Source organism: Neltuma alba, unplaced genomic scaffold, assembly GCF_004799145.2.
Source record: "Neltuma alba isolate B1F8T4 unplaced genomic scaffold, ASM479914v2 tig00003893_pilon, whole genome shotgun sequence".
Classification (NCBI taxonomy): Eukaryota; Viridiplantae; Streptophyta; class Magnoliopsida; order Fabales; family Fabaceae; genus Neltuma; species Neltuma alba.
In genome coordinates, this window is record NW_021633470.1 from 1 (window position 1) to 17177 (window position 17177).

Here is a 17177-nt window from a genome sequence, read left to right on the forward strand (position 1 = left end):
AAGTTGAAACTTTATGTCAATCTTCTCAAATCGTAAATAGAAAATGTTTTAATTCAAAACGTCATTTAATTAGCTTATCCTCCTATGATATTAAAACATGTCAGGCACCAAAAGAAGTTGCGTGATCACCTTTTTTTTTTTTTGGCCAATCGTGATCACCTAATCATGGAAGCAAGATAGATTAATTATCGTATAAGATTCTTATACACGGAATTTGCCTTTTTTGACCCCAACATATGCCCGGAATTTGCCGAGGAGGCTAGTTTCACGGGACATATTTTACTTAGTCAAATGCCCAATTAAATTTAGGGACTTTGTGGTAAAAAAGAAAAAAAAAGAGAGAGAAAGAGAGAGAAAGCGGACTTGAATTTTATCATTTCGTGCGTATTTGTTTTTTCATTGAAAAGAAATATTCTTTTATTTCTTAATATAAAACCTATTTAACTAATTTGATTAGATTGAGTAAGTTAGGTAAGTTAGTTAGTTATAAGAAATATGACATATTTTTTCAAAACACCATAATCATTTTTTTTAATATTTTCATTCTCTCTTCTATTTAGTTATGGTTGACGGATTATTGATAAAAATAATTTGAAAAAAATTGATAAATATAAAAAATAAGTATTATATTTATGATTAAAATCAACTCAATAATTAAATTCCAAGAAGCAAAGAGTGTTGTGCATCTTGTAAATTCTAATCATTAAAAGCTACAAATCAATCGAGTCTCCCCTACGGTGTGAATGTGAGTAATACAAATGCAATAACTCCTTACTCAATTATTAGCGGACTTGACAAGCGTATTCGTGTTTCTAGATATTAAAGAACTGACTTTTGAGCCGAGTAATCTTCCTGGGAGTTTCAGATTGCGGGCGTCGGAGACGTCTACGCTATTACGTATTTACACCTGCATTACGAGGAAGGATGATAATGCTTACTTAGCAGCGACCTTCATATTTAGTATTAAACTTCTCCAAATCCACCAATTACCTGTTGACATGAAATTTTCCCGTGGAATGTATATAAGATCCTCTGATGAAGCAGTTCGGATTTTCTATGGGAAGCTATATTTATTATTCTATAATTGCATACCACTTGATTTAAATTGGTAGAAAGTTAAGACGAGTCAAGGTTGACCTCATCTGTTTCGTCTCCATTACCCTTCTTCACCCATTGCCCTCTGCTTGGGCAATAAGCAAAAGTTAGGCCGCCTGTTTGAACCGTTAACTCCTAACGTGCTCCTTTCTTTCTCAACTTTTTGCAATTCTTCTTGAATCAATGCACCTGGATGTATGAAAAAACTGTTCAAGTTACTCGTTCACTTTTTGCCGAAACGTTGAATTGGTCGGCGTATTTTTGAGTCAGTCAACGGCAATCTCTTGCATGTCAGCTTTGTTTTGGTCTTCTTTTTTCTTGTTGGGATTTCCCACCTCGCAGTTTCGCTCTACCAGTCATTAATTTGGGGTTTCCCAGAAAATTATCTTTCCTTTTAAATGTTGCTGGTCAAAGTTTTTAGCTTTCCCTTGTTCTTCGTAATTTCTGTTTTGATCTTCAAGGAGACTTGAATATTAATATGGCTTTGCAGCTGGAAACCTGGACAGCTTTGGTTGCCATTTTGTGTTTCCTGGGTTTTATTCTGAAGGAGTCGATTATGGGAGGCAAGAGTTCGAAAGAGGAGTCTCGGAGGTACGGGTCGTCGTATGGGTCTGCGCCTTCTTATTCAAGATGGGATAGCCATGGATATACGCAATCACCACGCCCTCCACAAATTCCATACTACGCACCTCAACATCCAAGCGCACCTCTCCATTTTACGAGTATGGGTCACAGACGTCTCAGCCTAATAGGAGGTTGGATAGGAGATACTCAAGAATAGCTGATGATTATCGCTCACTTGACGAGGTTAGTTCTGTTGCCCTGTGTCTGTGATTTTGTTAAGTTACCAGTTATTGGACTTGTGTCTCGCATGGGAGGCATATGATCTGGTCTGATGTCAACCGTTCTTTCATTTTTTTGCCTCTGTTTGGCTGGTTGTTATTGATTAATTTATATCCACCGCTAGCAATTCTAATGCCGGTCTTCATAATTTTCTGAAGAGGTTATGTGAATGTCTCAAATGAAAGCTCCAGTCTCAGGGTCAAAACATAACAGAAAGTAAAAGAAAAAAACCAGTATATTCTATTTAAGTCAAAAGAGATGTTGTAAAGCGTAAATTGTTCTGCTTAAAATATTGGTGAGAAGTATCACCTGTTATTTTCAAGCCTTTAGTTTTCAGACTGTGTGATAGACTTATACTGATAGAATTGGCTGCATCTTTTCAATGACTTCAACTCGTCTGATAAAATTTGCATGTGCATGTTATATAATTTAGTTTGGTATCTCCTGACATACTGACAACTCTGGTCAAATGATGTGGTTATTGGATGCAGGTTACTGCTGCTCTTAAACATGCTGGTCTGGAATCTTCTAATCTCATTGTTGGCATTGATTTCACCAAGAGTAATGAGTGGACAGGTATAATCACTTATTCTCATTTTGATGCTTGGTTATTTTTCTGTGAATTGTGACACTGACACTAAATGTCTACTTTGAAACTCAGGAAAGTTATCATTCAACCGAAAGAGTTTACATCACGTTGGAAGTGGTCAAAATCCTTATGAGCAAGCAATCTCAATTATTGGGAAAACTTTGTCTGCATTTGATGAAGATAACTTGATTCCTTGTTTTGGATTTGGAGATGGTAATGTCATTATTGTATCTATGTACTTGCCATTAAAGATGTTTGTTTCCCCAAATTGCAGACCTAATTATATTTCTTATCTTTTTGGCCCGTCAGCATCAACACATGATCAAGATATCTTTAGTTTCTATCCTGAAGAGCAATACTGCAATGGGTTTGAAGAAGTTTTGACAAGATACAGAGAAATTGTTCCTCGTCTCCGACTAGCAGGTGTTGCCGCCACCATTTTCTAAAATATACTACCTCCGCTCCTAAATATAAGACTTCGTTTGTAGTCTATAAATGAGATCTTATATTTAACACTGGAGGTAGTATATCACTTAAATTCTCTGAGGCCTAGAATAACTTAAGGCTTTCATTTGACAGGACCAACTTCGTTTGCCCCTATTATTGAAATGGCTACGACTATAGTTGAGCAAAGCAATGGCCAATATCATGTTTTGCTCATAATTGCTGATGGACAGGTAAGTAAATCTGATTCTGATTTCGAACTTTTGAGAAATACGCTTTTGCACAGACTATCTCTGCATCAGCCATCAAAAGTATCACACGCTATCAGCATGCAAGCTAGTAAATGGCTAAATGTGAATCCAAACATCTTTTGTGAAGAAACTACAATGTTTTCGTTGTATTCTGACCTCGGAATTTCATCTGTTTTGCTTTGGTGATGCTGTCATTTGGTGCAGTTCATTGTATTACACATACACATCTATCACATGTATCTTGTAGAAAAGAAAAAACCTACCATCGATTGTGAGATGTGCAACACTGCACTAATCTCTGCACTAAGTGCATGGCCCCTTTTTCTGTTATGCTGGGACTTTGAAAATTGATATTCAGAATATTACCACAGGTGACCAGAAGCGTTGACACACAGCATGGCCAATTAAGTCCACAGGAACAAAAAACAATTGATGCAATTGTAAAAGCAAGGTAAGTCTTTGGTTATCTCTCCTCAGGAATACCGCTCTGTATTCTTATGTTCTTCATCAAATTGCAGTGAATATCCCCTATCAATAGTTTTGGTGGGAGTGGGAGATGGACCGTGGGATATGATGAAGGAATTTGACGACAACATTCCTGCTCGGACCTTCGATAATTTTCAGGTAATCAATATATGTTGTAATTCACTTTTGCTTTATTTCCTTGATGTGAATATATGTTGTAATTTTGACACATTCTTTTTGAATTAAAGTTCTGAACTGTGAATATCTCCTTGCTGCATGTAGTTTGTGAATTTCACTGAAATAATGTCAAGGAATGTGAGTTCAGCCAGAAAAGAGACAGATTTTGCTCTTTCAGCTTTGATGGAGATACCTTCTCAGTACAAGGCAACCTTAGAGCTGGGCTTACTTGGGTAATAAATGAATGTCCATTAAGACGAACATGAATGATACCTATTGCCTGTTATTATGGAATACTGAGGCGACAACTGAACCAACAAATCTCTCATGTCTTCATCAATAATGTAGGGCACGAAGAGGACACTCACCAGACAGGGTTCCTCTACCCCCACCTCTTTATGACAGGACTTCTTCTAACAGCAGTACTAAATCTTATCGCTCAAGTAGTTTTCAGCAGAGAACGCCTCAATATACTGGATATGATACTGGAGTTAGCGGAGAATCATCCTCAAACTCTTTGTATGATAATAAGGTATTAAGACCATATTCTCCAACCTAAGGGACTTCTTTCACATTTTTCCAAGACGTATTATCCTTGATATTATGATCATGACCATATTCTGAGTCATTTTAAGCGATATCTTTTGGGAAACATTATTAACTGCAGGTTTGTCCAATTTGTCTCACCAGCCCGAAAGATATGGCATTTGGTTGTGGGCATCAGGTAATTACATGCTTATAGATTATCAAATTCAGGGCTGTGCTAAGAGGAGGACTAACATATTAATCTTCCCTAATTTCCATTGTATTTCTTGACACGGCAGACTTGTTGTGAATGTGGAGAAGACCTTGAACTCTGCCCCATTTGCCGGAGCACAATTCAAACCAGAATAAGGCTTTTCTAGTTTGCGTTACTGCAAACCTACTCTTTCAGCGGCAGTAGCCTTTGCATCCTTGGCAAGTGAAGTGGCCCTGAACTATTGAGTTAGCTATGAAACTTTATGATCAGATAACCTGTGTTGTGTCCGCACAATAATTTAGGCCATAAAGTGATTCTCGAGGCGGCCTGGAGAAGCAAAGAGATCTGAGTTGGTCTTTAACTTGATGGATATGGTTCTTGCTCGAAACGCAAAACTGAATTTACAATTTTGAAGCACGAAGAGTGTATTATTATCTATGCCTGATGCTGGCGGGCCATGTCCACTGTATATGTGTTAGTCGTTTCGACCTCATGGAGTCTGCTTTTGTAAAATCGTTTGGATTAGAGTTTGAATTGTTGCATCAAAAACTAGATCCGTGTGCTGTAAATTCAATTCGATTTTAATCGGTTGTACATAATTTCTGAGTTCTCGCATGACCAAATTAAAACCAGACATGTCAGGATCTAGTAGAAGAACACATGCCACCAATTTCACTATTCAAGATTGGACTTTCATATTAATTTTCTCCTGAACTGAACAGATACTGAAACGTAGGAAAAAGTTGCATTCTTGAACCTTGATGGACGTGAATTCTATGTAGATTGAAAAGACAAATGGTAAGTGCAACAAACTGCGAAAGGGATTTTGTCGTTTTGGTGTCAGTCTTCGTCTTCGCATGCATCACCTAGTCACAGGCTTATCGGCCGCATCGCTCAATCCGTTTATGTCAAAGTTAAATCCCTATCATGTTGGTCCCATTACTCTTTCTGTTTTGAAATGGGATAATTGTCCCACGTATTATTTGAAACATGATTTTTGTTTCAATTTATTTTGAAATTTTTCAATGCTAATAGGTTAAAAAAAATTTTTTTTTGGTAATGTCGTCAAGTACCCGCTTGAATTAGCAATGAACTATCATAATTTTAAGTCATCATGAATTTTATAAGTGATACCGGCTATAAATAATGCTGGTTAATTATGATTTCTGTTTAGATGTTTTTTTTTATAAGTGACTTTAAGAATTGTAATTACGTTTGGTTTTCATTTATTAAAATCACTTATGGATATATAATTACAAAAAATGCATGAATTTAATAAAAATTATTAAATATAATCATTTGATGAGAGATTTTCAGAAGAGTGTGAGAGGGTAGATTGGAAAAAATTTAGTTGATAAAGATTGATCGGCATTCTTTAAACGCATAAGCTACTCCTTGGTGTTTATCTTAAGAGTACAGTGAAAAAGTAAAATCACAATTTATTATGATTTTATAAAAATTACTCAAACAGGATAAACATGCTTTATAATTACTTATTTAAATTTAAATGAGCTTATTTGAACTCTCACCACTTAACCAAACAGCTATCATGTGACTCACCAAAACCCCAATATGATTCTAGGCTTGGAGTTTACAAAGGCCTTTATAAAGCGCGTCATCACATGGGTAATGAGATCAAAGCTCACAATGAATCCTAAAACAACTCCGAACCAAACGAGTCATTTTTTTATTGGGGTAGTAATTTTATTTGAGATAAAGAAAGGAAGAAACCCGTAAAAAATTTAAAATTACTAAATTTTAAATAATTTTTTTAATAAAAATATGTTGTTATTTGTAAATTTAGTGTTGTCAAAACCTATTAAAATATTGTCACTAAAACTGACTTAAAATTTAGTAATTTTAAACTTTTTTTTTTATGGAGATTCTGAAGAAGTATTGTTACTTAAATAGCCAACAAAAAAATGTCAATCATTATCTGGAGGAAAAGTGTTTTAGCTTGAGAATGGCATTTGCGTGTGGTAGTACTAGTTAGCGGGCGCTCTACACATGACAGCCTAATTAAGAGCGAACGCGGGACGGATGGGAACAATGTTATCAAAATTTGTGATTTCACTTGGACAACTGCATGCTTTTCGTTATTATACGTTGGTTTTTGGTACGTTCATCTTGCTTGACGAATCGGTGAATTTGTATCTACTTAATAATATAATGGTTAAGTAATCACAGCCGGGTATGCCAGTAAAAGCCATATCTGTTATCAGGAGCCTGTCTTCTTCAAGTATTGTTTCAATTTTCATCATTCGACTTTTCTATGGCTAGAATGTGGCTTTGTGATATGACGCTTTCTTTATTTCTTTGTTTTTTTTGCCCCCTTTTTATACTTTTTAAATTTCATTGATTTGGATTCTTTTAACAACATTCAATATGTAATTATTGTACTAATAAGCAATAAATATCTTTAATTTTAAGTATCAAAATATTTTAGTTTACTTATTTAAATATAGTGACGCGTACTTTTATAAAATCATTTTATCAACAGATTTTAGTAAGTGAATACTACCTCACTTCTTAGATATAAAAGCTAATTAACTAATTTGAATAGACTAAAAAAATAAGTTAAATTAGTTATTTGTAATAAATATATATTGTCTTTTCTAAAATATTCTTATTAATCAAGTTTATTGGTTAGAACTACTATTATTAGAAGGACTATTTTGAAAAAATATAGATAAATATGAGACATAAAATGGATTTCAATATTATATTTAGGACTAAAATAAAAATCAAACAAGATCTTATATTAAGGACCAAAGATACTATTAAATTTATTTTAATAGTTTTCGATCATTTGCTAGATGTTAGTTCCGCATTTTAGTTGTTAATAACACACTCTCAATAAACACTAGCTCCCTCCGTTTTTACATAAGCAGCTTTTGGAACATGATTACATTTTTCTTATTATATTAAGAAAAGCAATAAAATTTGGGAAGCATTTAAGACATATTTTTAAAAATATTGCTTATATTGAAAAAGGGAGAGAGTACAATTTTGTTTTCCGATTTTTTGGTAGACTTTACCATCTTTGTACGAGTTTGTGTCGTATCTTTGTACGCGTTTGTGCCGTAAGTTTGACGAGTTTGTGTGAGATGCAACACAAAAAGCAAACAGTGTTACCCAAATACTGAAAAAGAAAATGAGATAAAGTACCGCAATTGATAATAAGGAAGAAAATCTAGATGGCCCAAAGCTAAAAGGAAGAAAATACTAAAAAGTGACAAGAGTGCAGCAATGATGAGCGAGTCAAGTAAAAGACAGCCTTTAAGTGAGCTCAGCAGAAAGCACAACACCACGTCAATGATCTCTGATCTGTGATCTCTCTTTACTATAAAATGCCACTCACGGGCTCATTCTTCATTAATCTCTCACATAGCTAGCGAGCGAGAGCCCAGCGATGGGGAGTTTATCCTCTTTCGTCTTCGTTTTCTTTTTCATTATTGTGTTGGCATTCCCAATGAAGCCCGTGAGCGGTGAAGCACTGTACACAGAATCGAGGTGGGTGGTGAAGGAGGGTGGAGGGAGAGTGAAGCTTGCGTGTGTGAACTGGGTGTCTCATTTGGACACTGTGGTGGCCGAGGGACTCCATAAACAGCCTCTTGATGTTATCTCCAAGAAGATCAAGTCCATGGGATTCAACTGCGTTAGGCTCACTTGGCCAATTTATTTAGTCACAAATGAGTCTCTGGGTTCTCTCACTGTGAGACGTTCGTTTCAGAACCTTGGCCTGCTCGGTGCCATTGCCGGTGTTCAAGCCAAAAACCCAGACATCATCGATCTTCCCCTCATTAAAGCTTTCCAGGTAAATCGTCACCAACCACCCACCTATTTATTGGACGTTTCCGCGGCTTTTCTTTATGGTTCGAACGTAGTCAAACTACATTGGAAAAATGGCCCAGGTGGCATCTTTTCCGAACACTTTCAATCTAGATATCGTATTGAATATATGTCTGACTGGCATTGACAAGATACTATATATTTGCCTGGATACATTTCATCACCTAACCAACTAACAAAAGCTGTTTCGCATGACCTTGAAGATTATTACTTTTTTTTATTTAGCTGTAAATACAGTAGAACCTGCAGGAATTTTGTTTAGAAAAAAAGAAAGAAACTAAGAAAGATATATATCTGTGTGTTGATATATATTATGTGGTGTCGGTGTAAACGTCCAAATTTTAGTGGAAACACAGTGCCTAATTTGAAAGTGATGCATGTGGTGCGTATACGCCACCCTAAACATCAATATGAGTGTGAGCTGTGAAATATGAAGTAGTTTTGTATGAGCATTAAATAATTGGAGGAAAATGAATTGTGGGGGGACATTTTTTTCCTGAAAACTCTTTGATATAGTGGATTGCCCTGATGGACTGCAATTGTGGGAGAGTAATACTGATGGCGACAAGTGTTACATTGACGAGGAGTGTAACATGAACATAGCGGCGAACAATGGGAATGATAATGTCTGTGCGTGTGGTCTCAGGCGGTGGTGAAAAACCTCGGGGACAACGACGTGATGGTGATTCTGGACAATCACAGGACCGACCCAGGGTGGTGCTGCGGCAGCACAGATGGGAATGGCTTCTTCGGCGACGAGCATTTCGACCCTGACCTCTGGGTGCAGGGGCTCACCAAGATGGCCACCTTATTCCGTGGAGTTCCTCATGTAGTTGCCATGAGCTTGAGAAATGAGCTTCGAGGCCCCAGACAAAACGTTCCCGATTGGTTCAAGTAATCCCCATTAAGAATTAACCTGGCTACCTCCTTATTCTTATTCATTGTCATGCCTGTTCTGATAACAATGGCGACGACAGGTACATGCAAAGAGGAGCAGAGGCGGTGCATTCGGCAAACCCTGATGTTTTGGTGATTCTGTCAGGGTTAAGTTTTGATACCGACTTGTCGTTCCTTGGGGGTCGAAAACCGACTCTGACATTCAGCAAGAAACTAGTGTACGAGGCTCACTGGTACGGCTTCACAAATGGTAAGGTTTGGGTATCAACAAACCTAAACCAAGCATGTGCACAAATAACCGGAAATGTGATGAGCCATTCAGGGTTCTTGCTGGGCCAAGGATTCCCACTGTTTTTCAGTGAGTTCGGGATGGACCTGACAGGTTCCAACCTGAACGACATAAGGTACTTTCACTGCTTCATGGCTCTCGCCGCTGAGCTTGACTTCGACTGGGCCCTGTGGTCTCTGGTTGGCAGCTACTACTACAGAGAAGGAGTCCCGGGAACCACCGAGAATTATGGAGTTCTTGACGCAGAGTGGGCCCAGGTTAAGAATCCAGGTTTCTTGCGGAGGATCTCTTCTCTTCAGGTTCCTTTCCGAGGTCATATTCAAGTCTCCTCCTTTTTTATTCTATAAATTGCAGAAGGTCAATAAGTTTTATTTCTATAATGATTATGAGATAATAAATGCAGGGCCTGGAGTTTCAGGAGGTAGTCCACATCAAGTGATTTTCCATCCACTGACGGGTCTATGCGTTTCAAGAAAGTCTGGTGGGCTTGAACCATTAGCGTTGGGGGCTTGCTCAGATTCTGAAGGTTGGAATTACACAAACCAGCGGATTGTGCCAGTGAAGGGAAGAAACTTGTGCTTGCAAGCAGGGCAATTGGGGAAGGCAGTAAAAGTGGCAGGAACATGCTCTGATTCGGACTCTCGGTGGGAAATGATATCAGATTCTAAGATGCATCTGTCATCAAAAGTCAGCGACAATTCCACCGTTTGTCTGGACGTGGATTCCAACAACATCGTTGTCACCAGTGCTTGCAAATGTTTGAGCACCGACTCAACATGTGACCCTACCAGTCAATGGTTCAAATTCGTGGACAGCACAAGGGGTTAAACCCCATAATTAATAGCAGTATAATGTAATCTTAATAATATCTTCAAATATCTGCTCTTTCTTTGTCCCGTACCAATGATTTATATGGCATGACCATAACAAGGTCAGATCATTTGTTAAGTTGCCTTGCTCGCTCAATTCTCTGTTGCGCTCTCTGTCGCTATCTTCTCGAAACCATGAACGGTTTGTATGACCTCCTTGAGGTGCTTCTCCTATTCTAAACCCAATCTCAAAGGCTTCAATGCAAGAGATGGCACCTTAAATCTAAAAACGCTCAGTTCAGTGGCTTCTTCAAATCTTGTGAGCATGGAATCCAGACACCCTTGAACTTGGTTTGAAAATACTTATATGGAAGAACAAGATAAGGTCCGATCAACGACGCTGGCTTTAATAGTGGGCCTTTGCTATTGAGCTTCTGAAATAGACGAGCTTTGATGAATAGTCCTAGAGCGGCTATGGATATGTTGGAACAATGGGGATGGGCGCAACTTACGAAAGTTCTATTTAGGGCCTTTGACGCACATTTTCTGACCCAAAAAATAAAGCTCCATTTAGGTCACCGGAGTTGAATTAGTAGGGCCGGGGTGGCTAATTACTTGATTTGCAATTTGGTTCCGTTTTTTAAAGCGGGGTGAGGACATTCAGAGATCTCAACAAGGGAAAAGAAGATAACAAGACCTACTAGTGCTCCAAGAGCAGAGGAGAAGCGAAGTTACATTCTCTTCTAAGGGTGCTGATATTCACTCTTCTGAGAAAACCTATATGTAATGGGACTAGTTTTTTTTTTTTTAATAACCATTTTTATTGGAGACAATCCTATTCATTGTCTGACACTAAATATGGTCACTTTTTCCAACAAAAATTTGAATATTGATTTACTGCGTTATAAGAAACTAAATCCGTACCAGACTAATTATTTAAGAATCTAAGAAATAAACAGTATGTCCAACAAGATCTGCAAAAAAGTGTAAGGTGGGCAAAAACGTGTATGGAGGCCAGATGTAGGATGAAGATGACTTTCGTTAGTATAAAAATTTATAAATTTAATCAAATATAATTCATAATTTATACCCATTTAACTATAGAAATATACACTCATCGCTGTCTACTTTTTCTCAACTACTAACTTACATCTCAACTGTGTCTGTGCCCTTTCCTTTATCAGCCCTCAATAGGAAATTGAAAATAACAACTAAAGGAATTATGGGACCTAAGAATAATCATGTTTCGCGCTTTATCACGGCGCATGGTAGTCCAAGGGGGAGAAAATATGCAGGAGCAGACAGACCGACCAATAGTCTTTTTTGACCGATTAGCATTCTAAATTAATGGACCTGAGTTAGGTTGAATTGAAATGGTAATCTCTCTGCGATGGAAAAACATCTTGCGCACCAATTCCTCTACTCATTCTTTTAGTTTTGCGGTGAAAAAGGGGCAAAAGAAATTGGTATGTTTAGGGAATCAGGTGATCTAGAAGATTTTGTTCTTGATTTATAAGTATCTCGAAAGTACGATTTTCAAGACTATATGAACCCCACTTTACCCGGACTGACACACACTTTAAGGGATTCTTTCAAATAGAATGTTTTATACTTTTCTTTTGCGCACTGTGCTTGTTCTTCATAGACTCTTTTGCCTCTCTCAGATGGTTACTGATCAGCATGGTTTTACTTTTATTACCAAACAATCTCTCTCAGTTTCAGCCATAAATTAGAACTATTACAATTACAACTGATGAAGCAAGAATCTGATGTAAAATATGCAGAGTAAGAAAACGGAGAGTGTTTCTTTTCACCACGTGCACAGTTAAAGTTCGTTATTTATTAGAACGAAGGTTTGACTTAGCTACAAGCCGATGTATTTGTAAACATATATAGTAAATTATTCAATGATTAGCATATCCCCACAAAAAAAAAAAAAAATCAATGACAAAAGTAACGCTTTCATCCTCTTCATCTTCGATATTCCTTTCACCAATCTTATTTTACTCTTAACCTGAAAATGCCCAAATTTAATAGGTTACTTCCTTAGGTCGAAATTCTTTAATTAGTGATCACTTGTATGGGTGGACCCAAAGGAACCTGAAGTCCAAGAATAAAAAAAGGGAGGAAGGAAAAAGCAAAAGCTTAGATCAGAAACATTCGCCTTTATTTTACCCTCATCAGTAAGAGCGATGACTGAGACTGATATAGCACAGACAAAGAATGATGGTCCCCAGTCAGCACCATAACCTGTTAAAGCAAAAAAGAAGAAATATCAGCCTGCTTGACCTTCACGTAAGCATATAATATAACAGGAGGATGTCTACGAGTAGAACATTCAAGCAATTCGTTAAACCATGTTTCTGTGATATAGTTCTCCGTTGTTTTGACCATGGATCTCCTTAAAAGCCAATCTCTCTGCTTGCTTTCAAATTCAACCATACAGGATGATATTTTGATGAAAAGGCTCCTCCTTACACATGATCCAGATGGTCGTTGGCTGGATTCTGAGACAATGCTTCATGCAGTGGGTAACATCATGTTTCATGCTTCTTCGACACAAGTATAGCGTTATAAGCCCTCTCATATACAAGAATATACTTAAGTTCTCAAGTTTCGATCTTAAGTGGCTTCTTTTCTTGTTTCAGGGGATTCCGGGTTTACATTTTACCTCCATTTCAAAGGATGATATATGCGAAATTGAACTACTTGGTTGTACTGAACCAGTGGGAAGCATTATCAGAAAAGTTTCATGCCTGGTATCAGCTATATTGACGTATATATGCAGCTCCAGCAAAACAAATAATAACTTTTTCTTTCAATTTGATTTGCAGATAACGTCCAAATGCTCTGTGGAAGGTGACATCAATTCAAAAACCATGGGTTTGTTTGATTTGTTAGAGAACTACAGATGGGATGCTAAAGTAGTTCTAGTTATTGCTGCTTTTGCTGCAAAATATGGTGAATTTTGTGGACTTGTGCAGTTATACCAATCCAATGCATTGGCGGTCTCAGTTACAAGGCTCAAGCAGCTACCCATGGACCTAAGGTCACTGAAACCTCGATTTAAGGCATTGAGCTTGTTGGTTAAGACCATGATGGACGTGGCCAAGTGCATCATCAAGTTTGAGTCTCTCCCAATTCTTTATGCAAAGCAGGACAGCGACATTCTCCATGTAACAGAGTTTCATATTTACATAGCTGTGTACTGGATCACCAGAAGCATTTTTACTTGCTTTTCTCAAGTCACGGAGTTCACAACCAAGAAACATGAGCAAGTGCATGTTCTACTTCTATCCCTGCAATTGACTTTTACATCAATTATGTTAAACATAGAAAATGCTGTTAGTTGCATAATTTCATCAGGTTTATTTGATAATCAAAATTAACAGATTAGGTTGAACTAGGAATGCTGTTTTGATGTATTTAGTTGTTTCAGGTATTCAGATTCAACAATACTTGCGGCTTGGGAGCTTTCAAGTTTGGCGTATAGGTTAAGCAACATATACAATGTTCTCAAAGGGGAGGTGGATTTGTGTCACCAAGAAATAGGTTACTTTTCAACTTCACAAGACCTCTTATGATGGGGGCATTTATTTATCAAGCCTGCTATGTTCGCTAATATCAGCACTGTGGCTTGAATTTTTAGGTGGAAACTTGCATAACAGGCTACTGAGTCTCACTGATGAGATCCAAAATGATAATCAAGAATTTCTCACTTTATTATTTCCAATGAAGGACTACCTGCCACTAAAGGATTGCTCAACACAAGAAAAAGTACTTTGTTCTTTCATACTCATTTGTCTCCTCAGATTTTTTTAAAATATTTTTTTAAACAAAGAAAAGCAACTTTGCTCAGGAACTAATACTTCCTAATTTTGAATCTCTCTTCAACAACAGATTGGTGTGTCTGAGCTTAAAAAAAAGATTGTTGTGTTGCTGATCTCAAAACCAGAGCAGCTCACACTGGAGCAATCACTCTTGCTGGTTCAACAAACATGTGATCATCCTTTGAATGAGGAGTTGAGGGACAGCTATAAGATCATCTGGATCCCCCTTCCATCTTCTGATGGATGGATTGATACTGAAGAAACCAGTTTTGAAATTCTATCAGAATTCTTGCCTTGGTATGCTATTCGAAAGCCAAGGCTACTCAGTTCAGCAGTGGTGAAGTATATCAAAGAAGAATGGAACTACAAGGAAGAGCCCCAAATGGTAGTCCTAGATTCAAATGGCAAGGTTATAAACTCTAATGCAATTGATATGATCAAAATATGGGGACCTCGAGCTTATCCCTTTTCAGCATCGAAAGAGGCAGAGCTCTGGCAAGATGAGAATTTAACAATGAAGCTACTGATAGATGATATAAACCCTTTGCTTGCTTATTGGGTATGACATGAATCTGATTCAGACCTAATTCTAACTAAATGAAAGGCACTAACATTTTGCATTGTATCAGGTTAAAGAAGGCAAAGATCTCTGCCTCTATGGAAGTGACAACTTGGGGTGGATTCGACAATTCAATGATAAAATAGAGGAGCTCAAACGACAAGGTCTGCAGCTGGAAACCATATATGTTGGAACGAACCAGTCAGGTGAGCGTGTAAAAGAAATAATGAAAACACTTGCCACTGAATATAATCCCGGCAATTCACTTCTCTTCACGAAATCACAATTCTTTTGGCTTCGACTGGAGAGCATGAGAAGGTCCAAAGTCAGACAGACAAGTTCTGATCAAGTGCTAGCAGACCTGTCTGCATTGCTAGACATGAATGAGAGAAATGAAGGTTGGGTGATGATCGGCAGAGGGAGTTCAAGTGATATTATAAGGCTTCAAGGAAGGCAGATAATGGAATGCTTGGACAAATATGCAGAGTGGGGAGATAATGTGGAGACATTGGGACTGGTGGATGCGATAAGGAATTTCCTACAACCTCCAAGTGTCGAAGGGCCTTGTAGTCACTCTTACTTGGTTCATTCCTCTCGAGCACAGATTGAAGGAACTGTTGTTTGCGATGTCTGCAAGCGTCCAATGAAGAAGTATGCTGTGTACGCGTGAAAACTGAAAGGAACTCTGAACGGGCCTGCCATTTGTTGGATTGAAAGTCAATATATGCATGTCTTTTTTGTCTTGTTGTATTTTTTTTAGGTTGGCCACCCAGTTCATCGAAACTTTGCTCCGACTACATCTAAATCCGACCTGGGTCGCGTATCTGGCTGCGGTGGATGAGTCTCCCAACAAAAATTTCTATATACGCTGAGGCTCAAACTTAAAACCTCGCTTAAACGGTACCAAACCGCTTACCACTTGGACCAACCTTTATTGGTTTTTGCCTTGATGTATTTATTAGTAACAGAAAACAAATTCAAAACTTTTATATTTAAATTTAAATCTCTTTATATAGCTTTAATTTTCAAAACATCATTATATATCTTATAATGCAATCCCCTGAACCCTATATTTGCTTGTGTTTTTGTGGTTTAGTGTTGATCCTGAATCCGTCCAAGCCTGGACTTCCAATTGAAGTAGAGAAGAGGAACATGTCACCAAGAACGTGCTTTTGATTTTGCTTGCATTTATGAAATTTTGATGATCGCATGTGTTACCCTTTGCCTGAACATGTTAGATTCGGACAAATTTGTAAACTTCCTTTCGAAACATAAAAATTTATTAGCTAATTATACATTAGCGAATAACATCTTAATTCAGATTTGGTGGGAGTTGTTACTCATTTTCAGAGATGCTAGATCAAGAAAACCAGATATGAGAAAGGGCATTTAATTTGATTTAGTGATTCGTGCAGACCTAATCCAGATGCCTCATCCATCGATCTTTCGCTTCATTTTGCAATTTGAATAAAATGTACGCATGGATGGGTTTATATGATAACGCACTAGATTTTGGACGCCTTTCCTGCATCTAATCAGAAACTTAATCAATGTGTTATGCATCAAGTTCGCAATTTATATGGGAATGCACCAGATTTGGACGTCTTTACCACACGGGGGATTAAAATACCGCGATTATATAAACAAGAATGTACCAGGAGACAGGTAGCATGGTGCAGCTAAAGAGAATTGCCCCAAGCTGTTTAAAACTGGCAACACTGTTAATCTATGCTTCGGAAACATGAACATCTCCCACTGTTTTGTGGGGAGAGTTCACCAGTAAGAAGCAACAATCCAAAAACTACTACCCAAAAAACAGAATGGCACAGCACGACCATATCATAAACTACGAGCGTTAATCACTTCGTAGTTGCTTTAAGAATGAGGCCGCTGTTGGGTTTGATTTACGCTTTCGTTGACGCGTCCTTCTGCAATTGCAAAACAAACAGAAGAACGCAACGCCTATCGAAAGCAATCGTTCAATTAAAAATTAAAAAAAAAAAAAACTACGTTAAATTTACCAGGAGCTCAAGGGGCTCCAGAGCTCGAAACCCTACCCCCATCCCATTCACACATACCAGGCTACCATCCCCCGGCTTAGGGTTTTCTTATGGGGGTACTCGGCTCACTTTATAGAGAGCGCAAAACAAGCCCAGCTCGAGATTAGCCTCTATTTGTTGTCATATTAACGATAATGCCATTTAGTATAACCTTTTTTGGGCCATGGGTCCATGCCCCATGGTCCACGGACTCGGGTAAATGTTTGGGATGACCCTATCCACATCGATGCCGTGTTCTTGTCCCCCGATTTCTTCTGGTTTTTTCGATTGAGTTTTAG

At 37.8% G+C, this 17177-nt stretch overlaps 3 protein-coding genes and 1 non-coding gene across 4 annotated transcripts; 3 read left to right on the plus strand and 1 right to left on the minus strand.

Annotated features, from left to right (window-relative positions):
- Positions 1–1188: 1188 nt before the first annotated feature.
- LOC114742959 (E3 ubiquitin-protein ligase RGLG5-like) lies at positions 1189–5226 on the plus strand. Its single transcript, XM_028931188.1, is given in 13 exon segments — positions 1189–1290; positions 1586–1790; positions 1793–1902; positions 2430–2514; positions 2600–2740; positions 2837–2950; positions 3107–3204; positions 3594–3673; positions 3741–3846; positions 3970–4097; positions 4213–4396; positions 4532–4588; positions 4689–5226. Coding segments are annotated over 13 exon segments (1401 nt in total). The 5' UTR covers positions 1189–1278; the 3' UTR covers positions 4770–5226.
- A 2785-nt stretch (positions 5227–8011) lies between these two features.
- Positions 8012–10589, plus strand: LOC114742928 (glycosyl hydrolase 5 family protein-like). The gene is made up of 4 exons (XM_028931157.1): positions 8012–8420; positions 9102–9349; positions 9433–9953; positions 10045–10589. The coding sequence occupies exons 1-4, from the start codon at positions 8016–8018 to the stop codon at positions 10467–10469; spliced, it is 1599 nt and encodes a 532-aa protein (XP_028786990.1). The 5' UTR covers positions 8012–8015; the 3' UTR covers positions 10470–10589.
- Positions 10590–12825: 2236 nt separating this feature from the next.
- Positions 12826–15570, plus strand: LOC114742931 (protein SIEVE ELEMENT OCCLUSION C-like). Its single transcript, XM_028931159.1, has 7 exons — positions 12826–13013; positions 13099–13209; positions 13285–13730; positions 13890–14002; positions 14100–14227; positions 14351–14839; positions 14910–15570. The coding sequence occupies exons 1-7, from the start codon at positions 12843–12845 to the stop codon at positions 15507–15509; spliced, it is 2058 nt and encodes a 685-aa protein (XP_028786992.1). The 5' UTR covers positions 12826–12842; the 3' UTR covers positions 15510–15570.
- A 916-nt stretch (positions 15571–16486) lies between these two features.
- LOC114742973 (small nucleolar RNA snoR137) lies at positions 16487–16630 on the minus strand. The gene has a single exon (XR_003739939.1). It is a non-coding gene; the product is annotated as a small nucleolar RNA snoR137 (small nucleolar RNA).
- Between the last annotated feature and the right edge of the window lie 547 nt (positions 16631–17177).

Bases quoted from the DNA above. Each gene is read 5' to 3' on its own strand.
- LOC114742928 (XM_028931157.1), top strand. From the start codon at position 8,016: ATGGGGAGTTTATCCTCTTTCGTCTTCGTTTTCTTTTTCATTATTGTG. The intron at 9,350-9,432 runs GTAATCCCCATT...TGGCGACGACAG, and splicing joins AACGTTCCCGATTGGTTCAA to GTACATGCAAAGAGGAGCAG. The intron at 9,954-10,044 runs GTCATATTCAAG...TAATAAATGCAG, and splicing joins TCTTCAGGTTCCTTTCCGAG to GGCCTGGAGTTTCAGGAGGT.
- LOC114742931 (XM_028931159.1), top strand. From the start codon at position 12,843: ATGGATCTCCTTAAAAGCCAATCTCTCTGCTTGCTTTCAAATTCAACC. The intron at 13,014-13,098 runs GTATAGCGTTAT...TTCTTGTTTCAG, and splicing joins TTCATGCTTCTTCGACACAA to GGGATTCCGGGTTTACATTT. The intron at 13,210-13,284 runs GTATCAGCTATA...TTTGATTTGCAG, and splicing joins TCAGAAAAGTTTCATGCCTG to ATAACGTCCAAATGCTCTGT.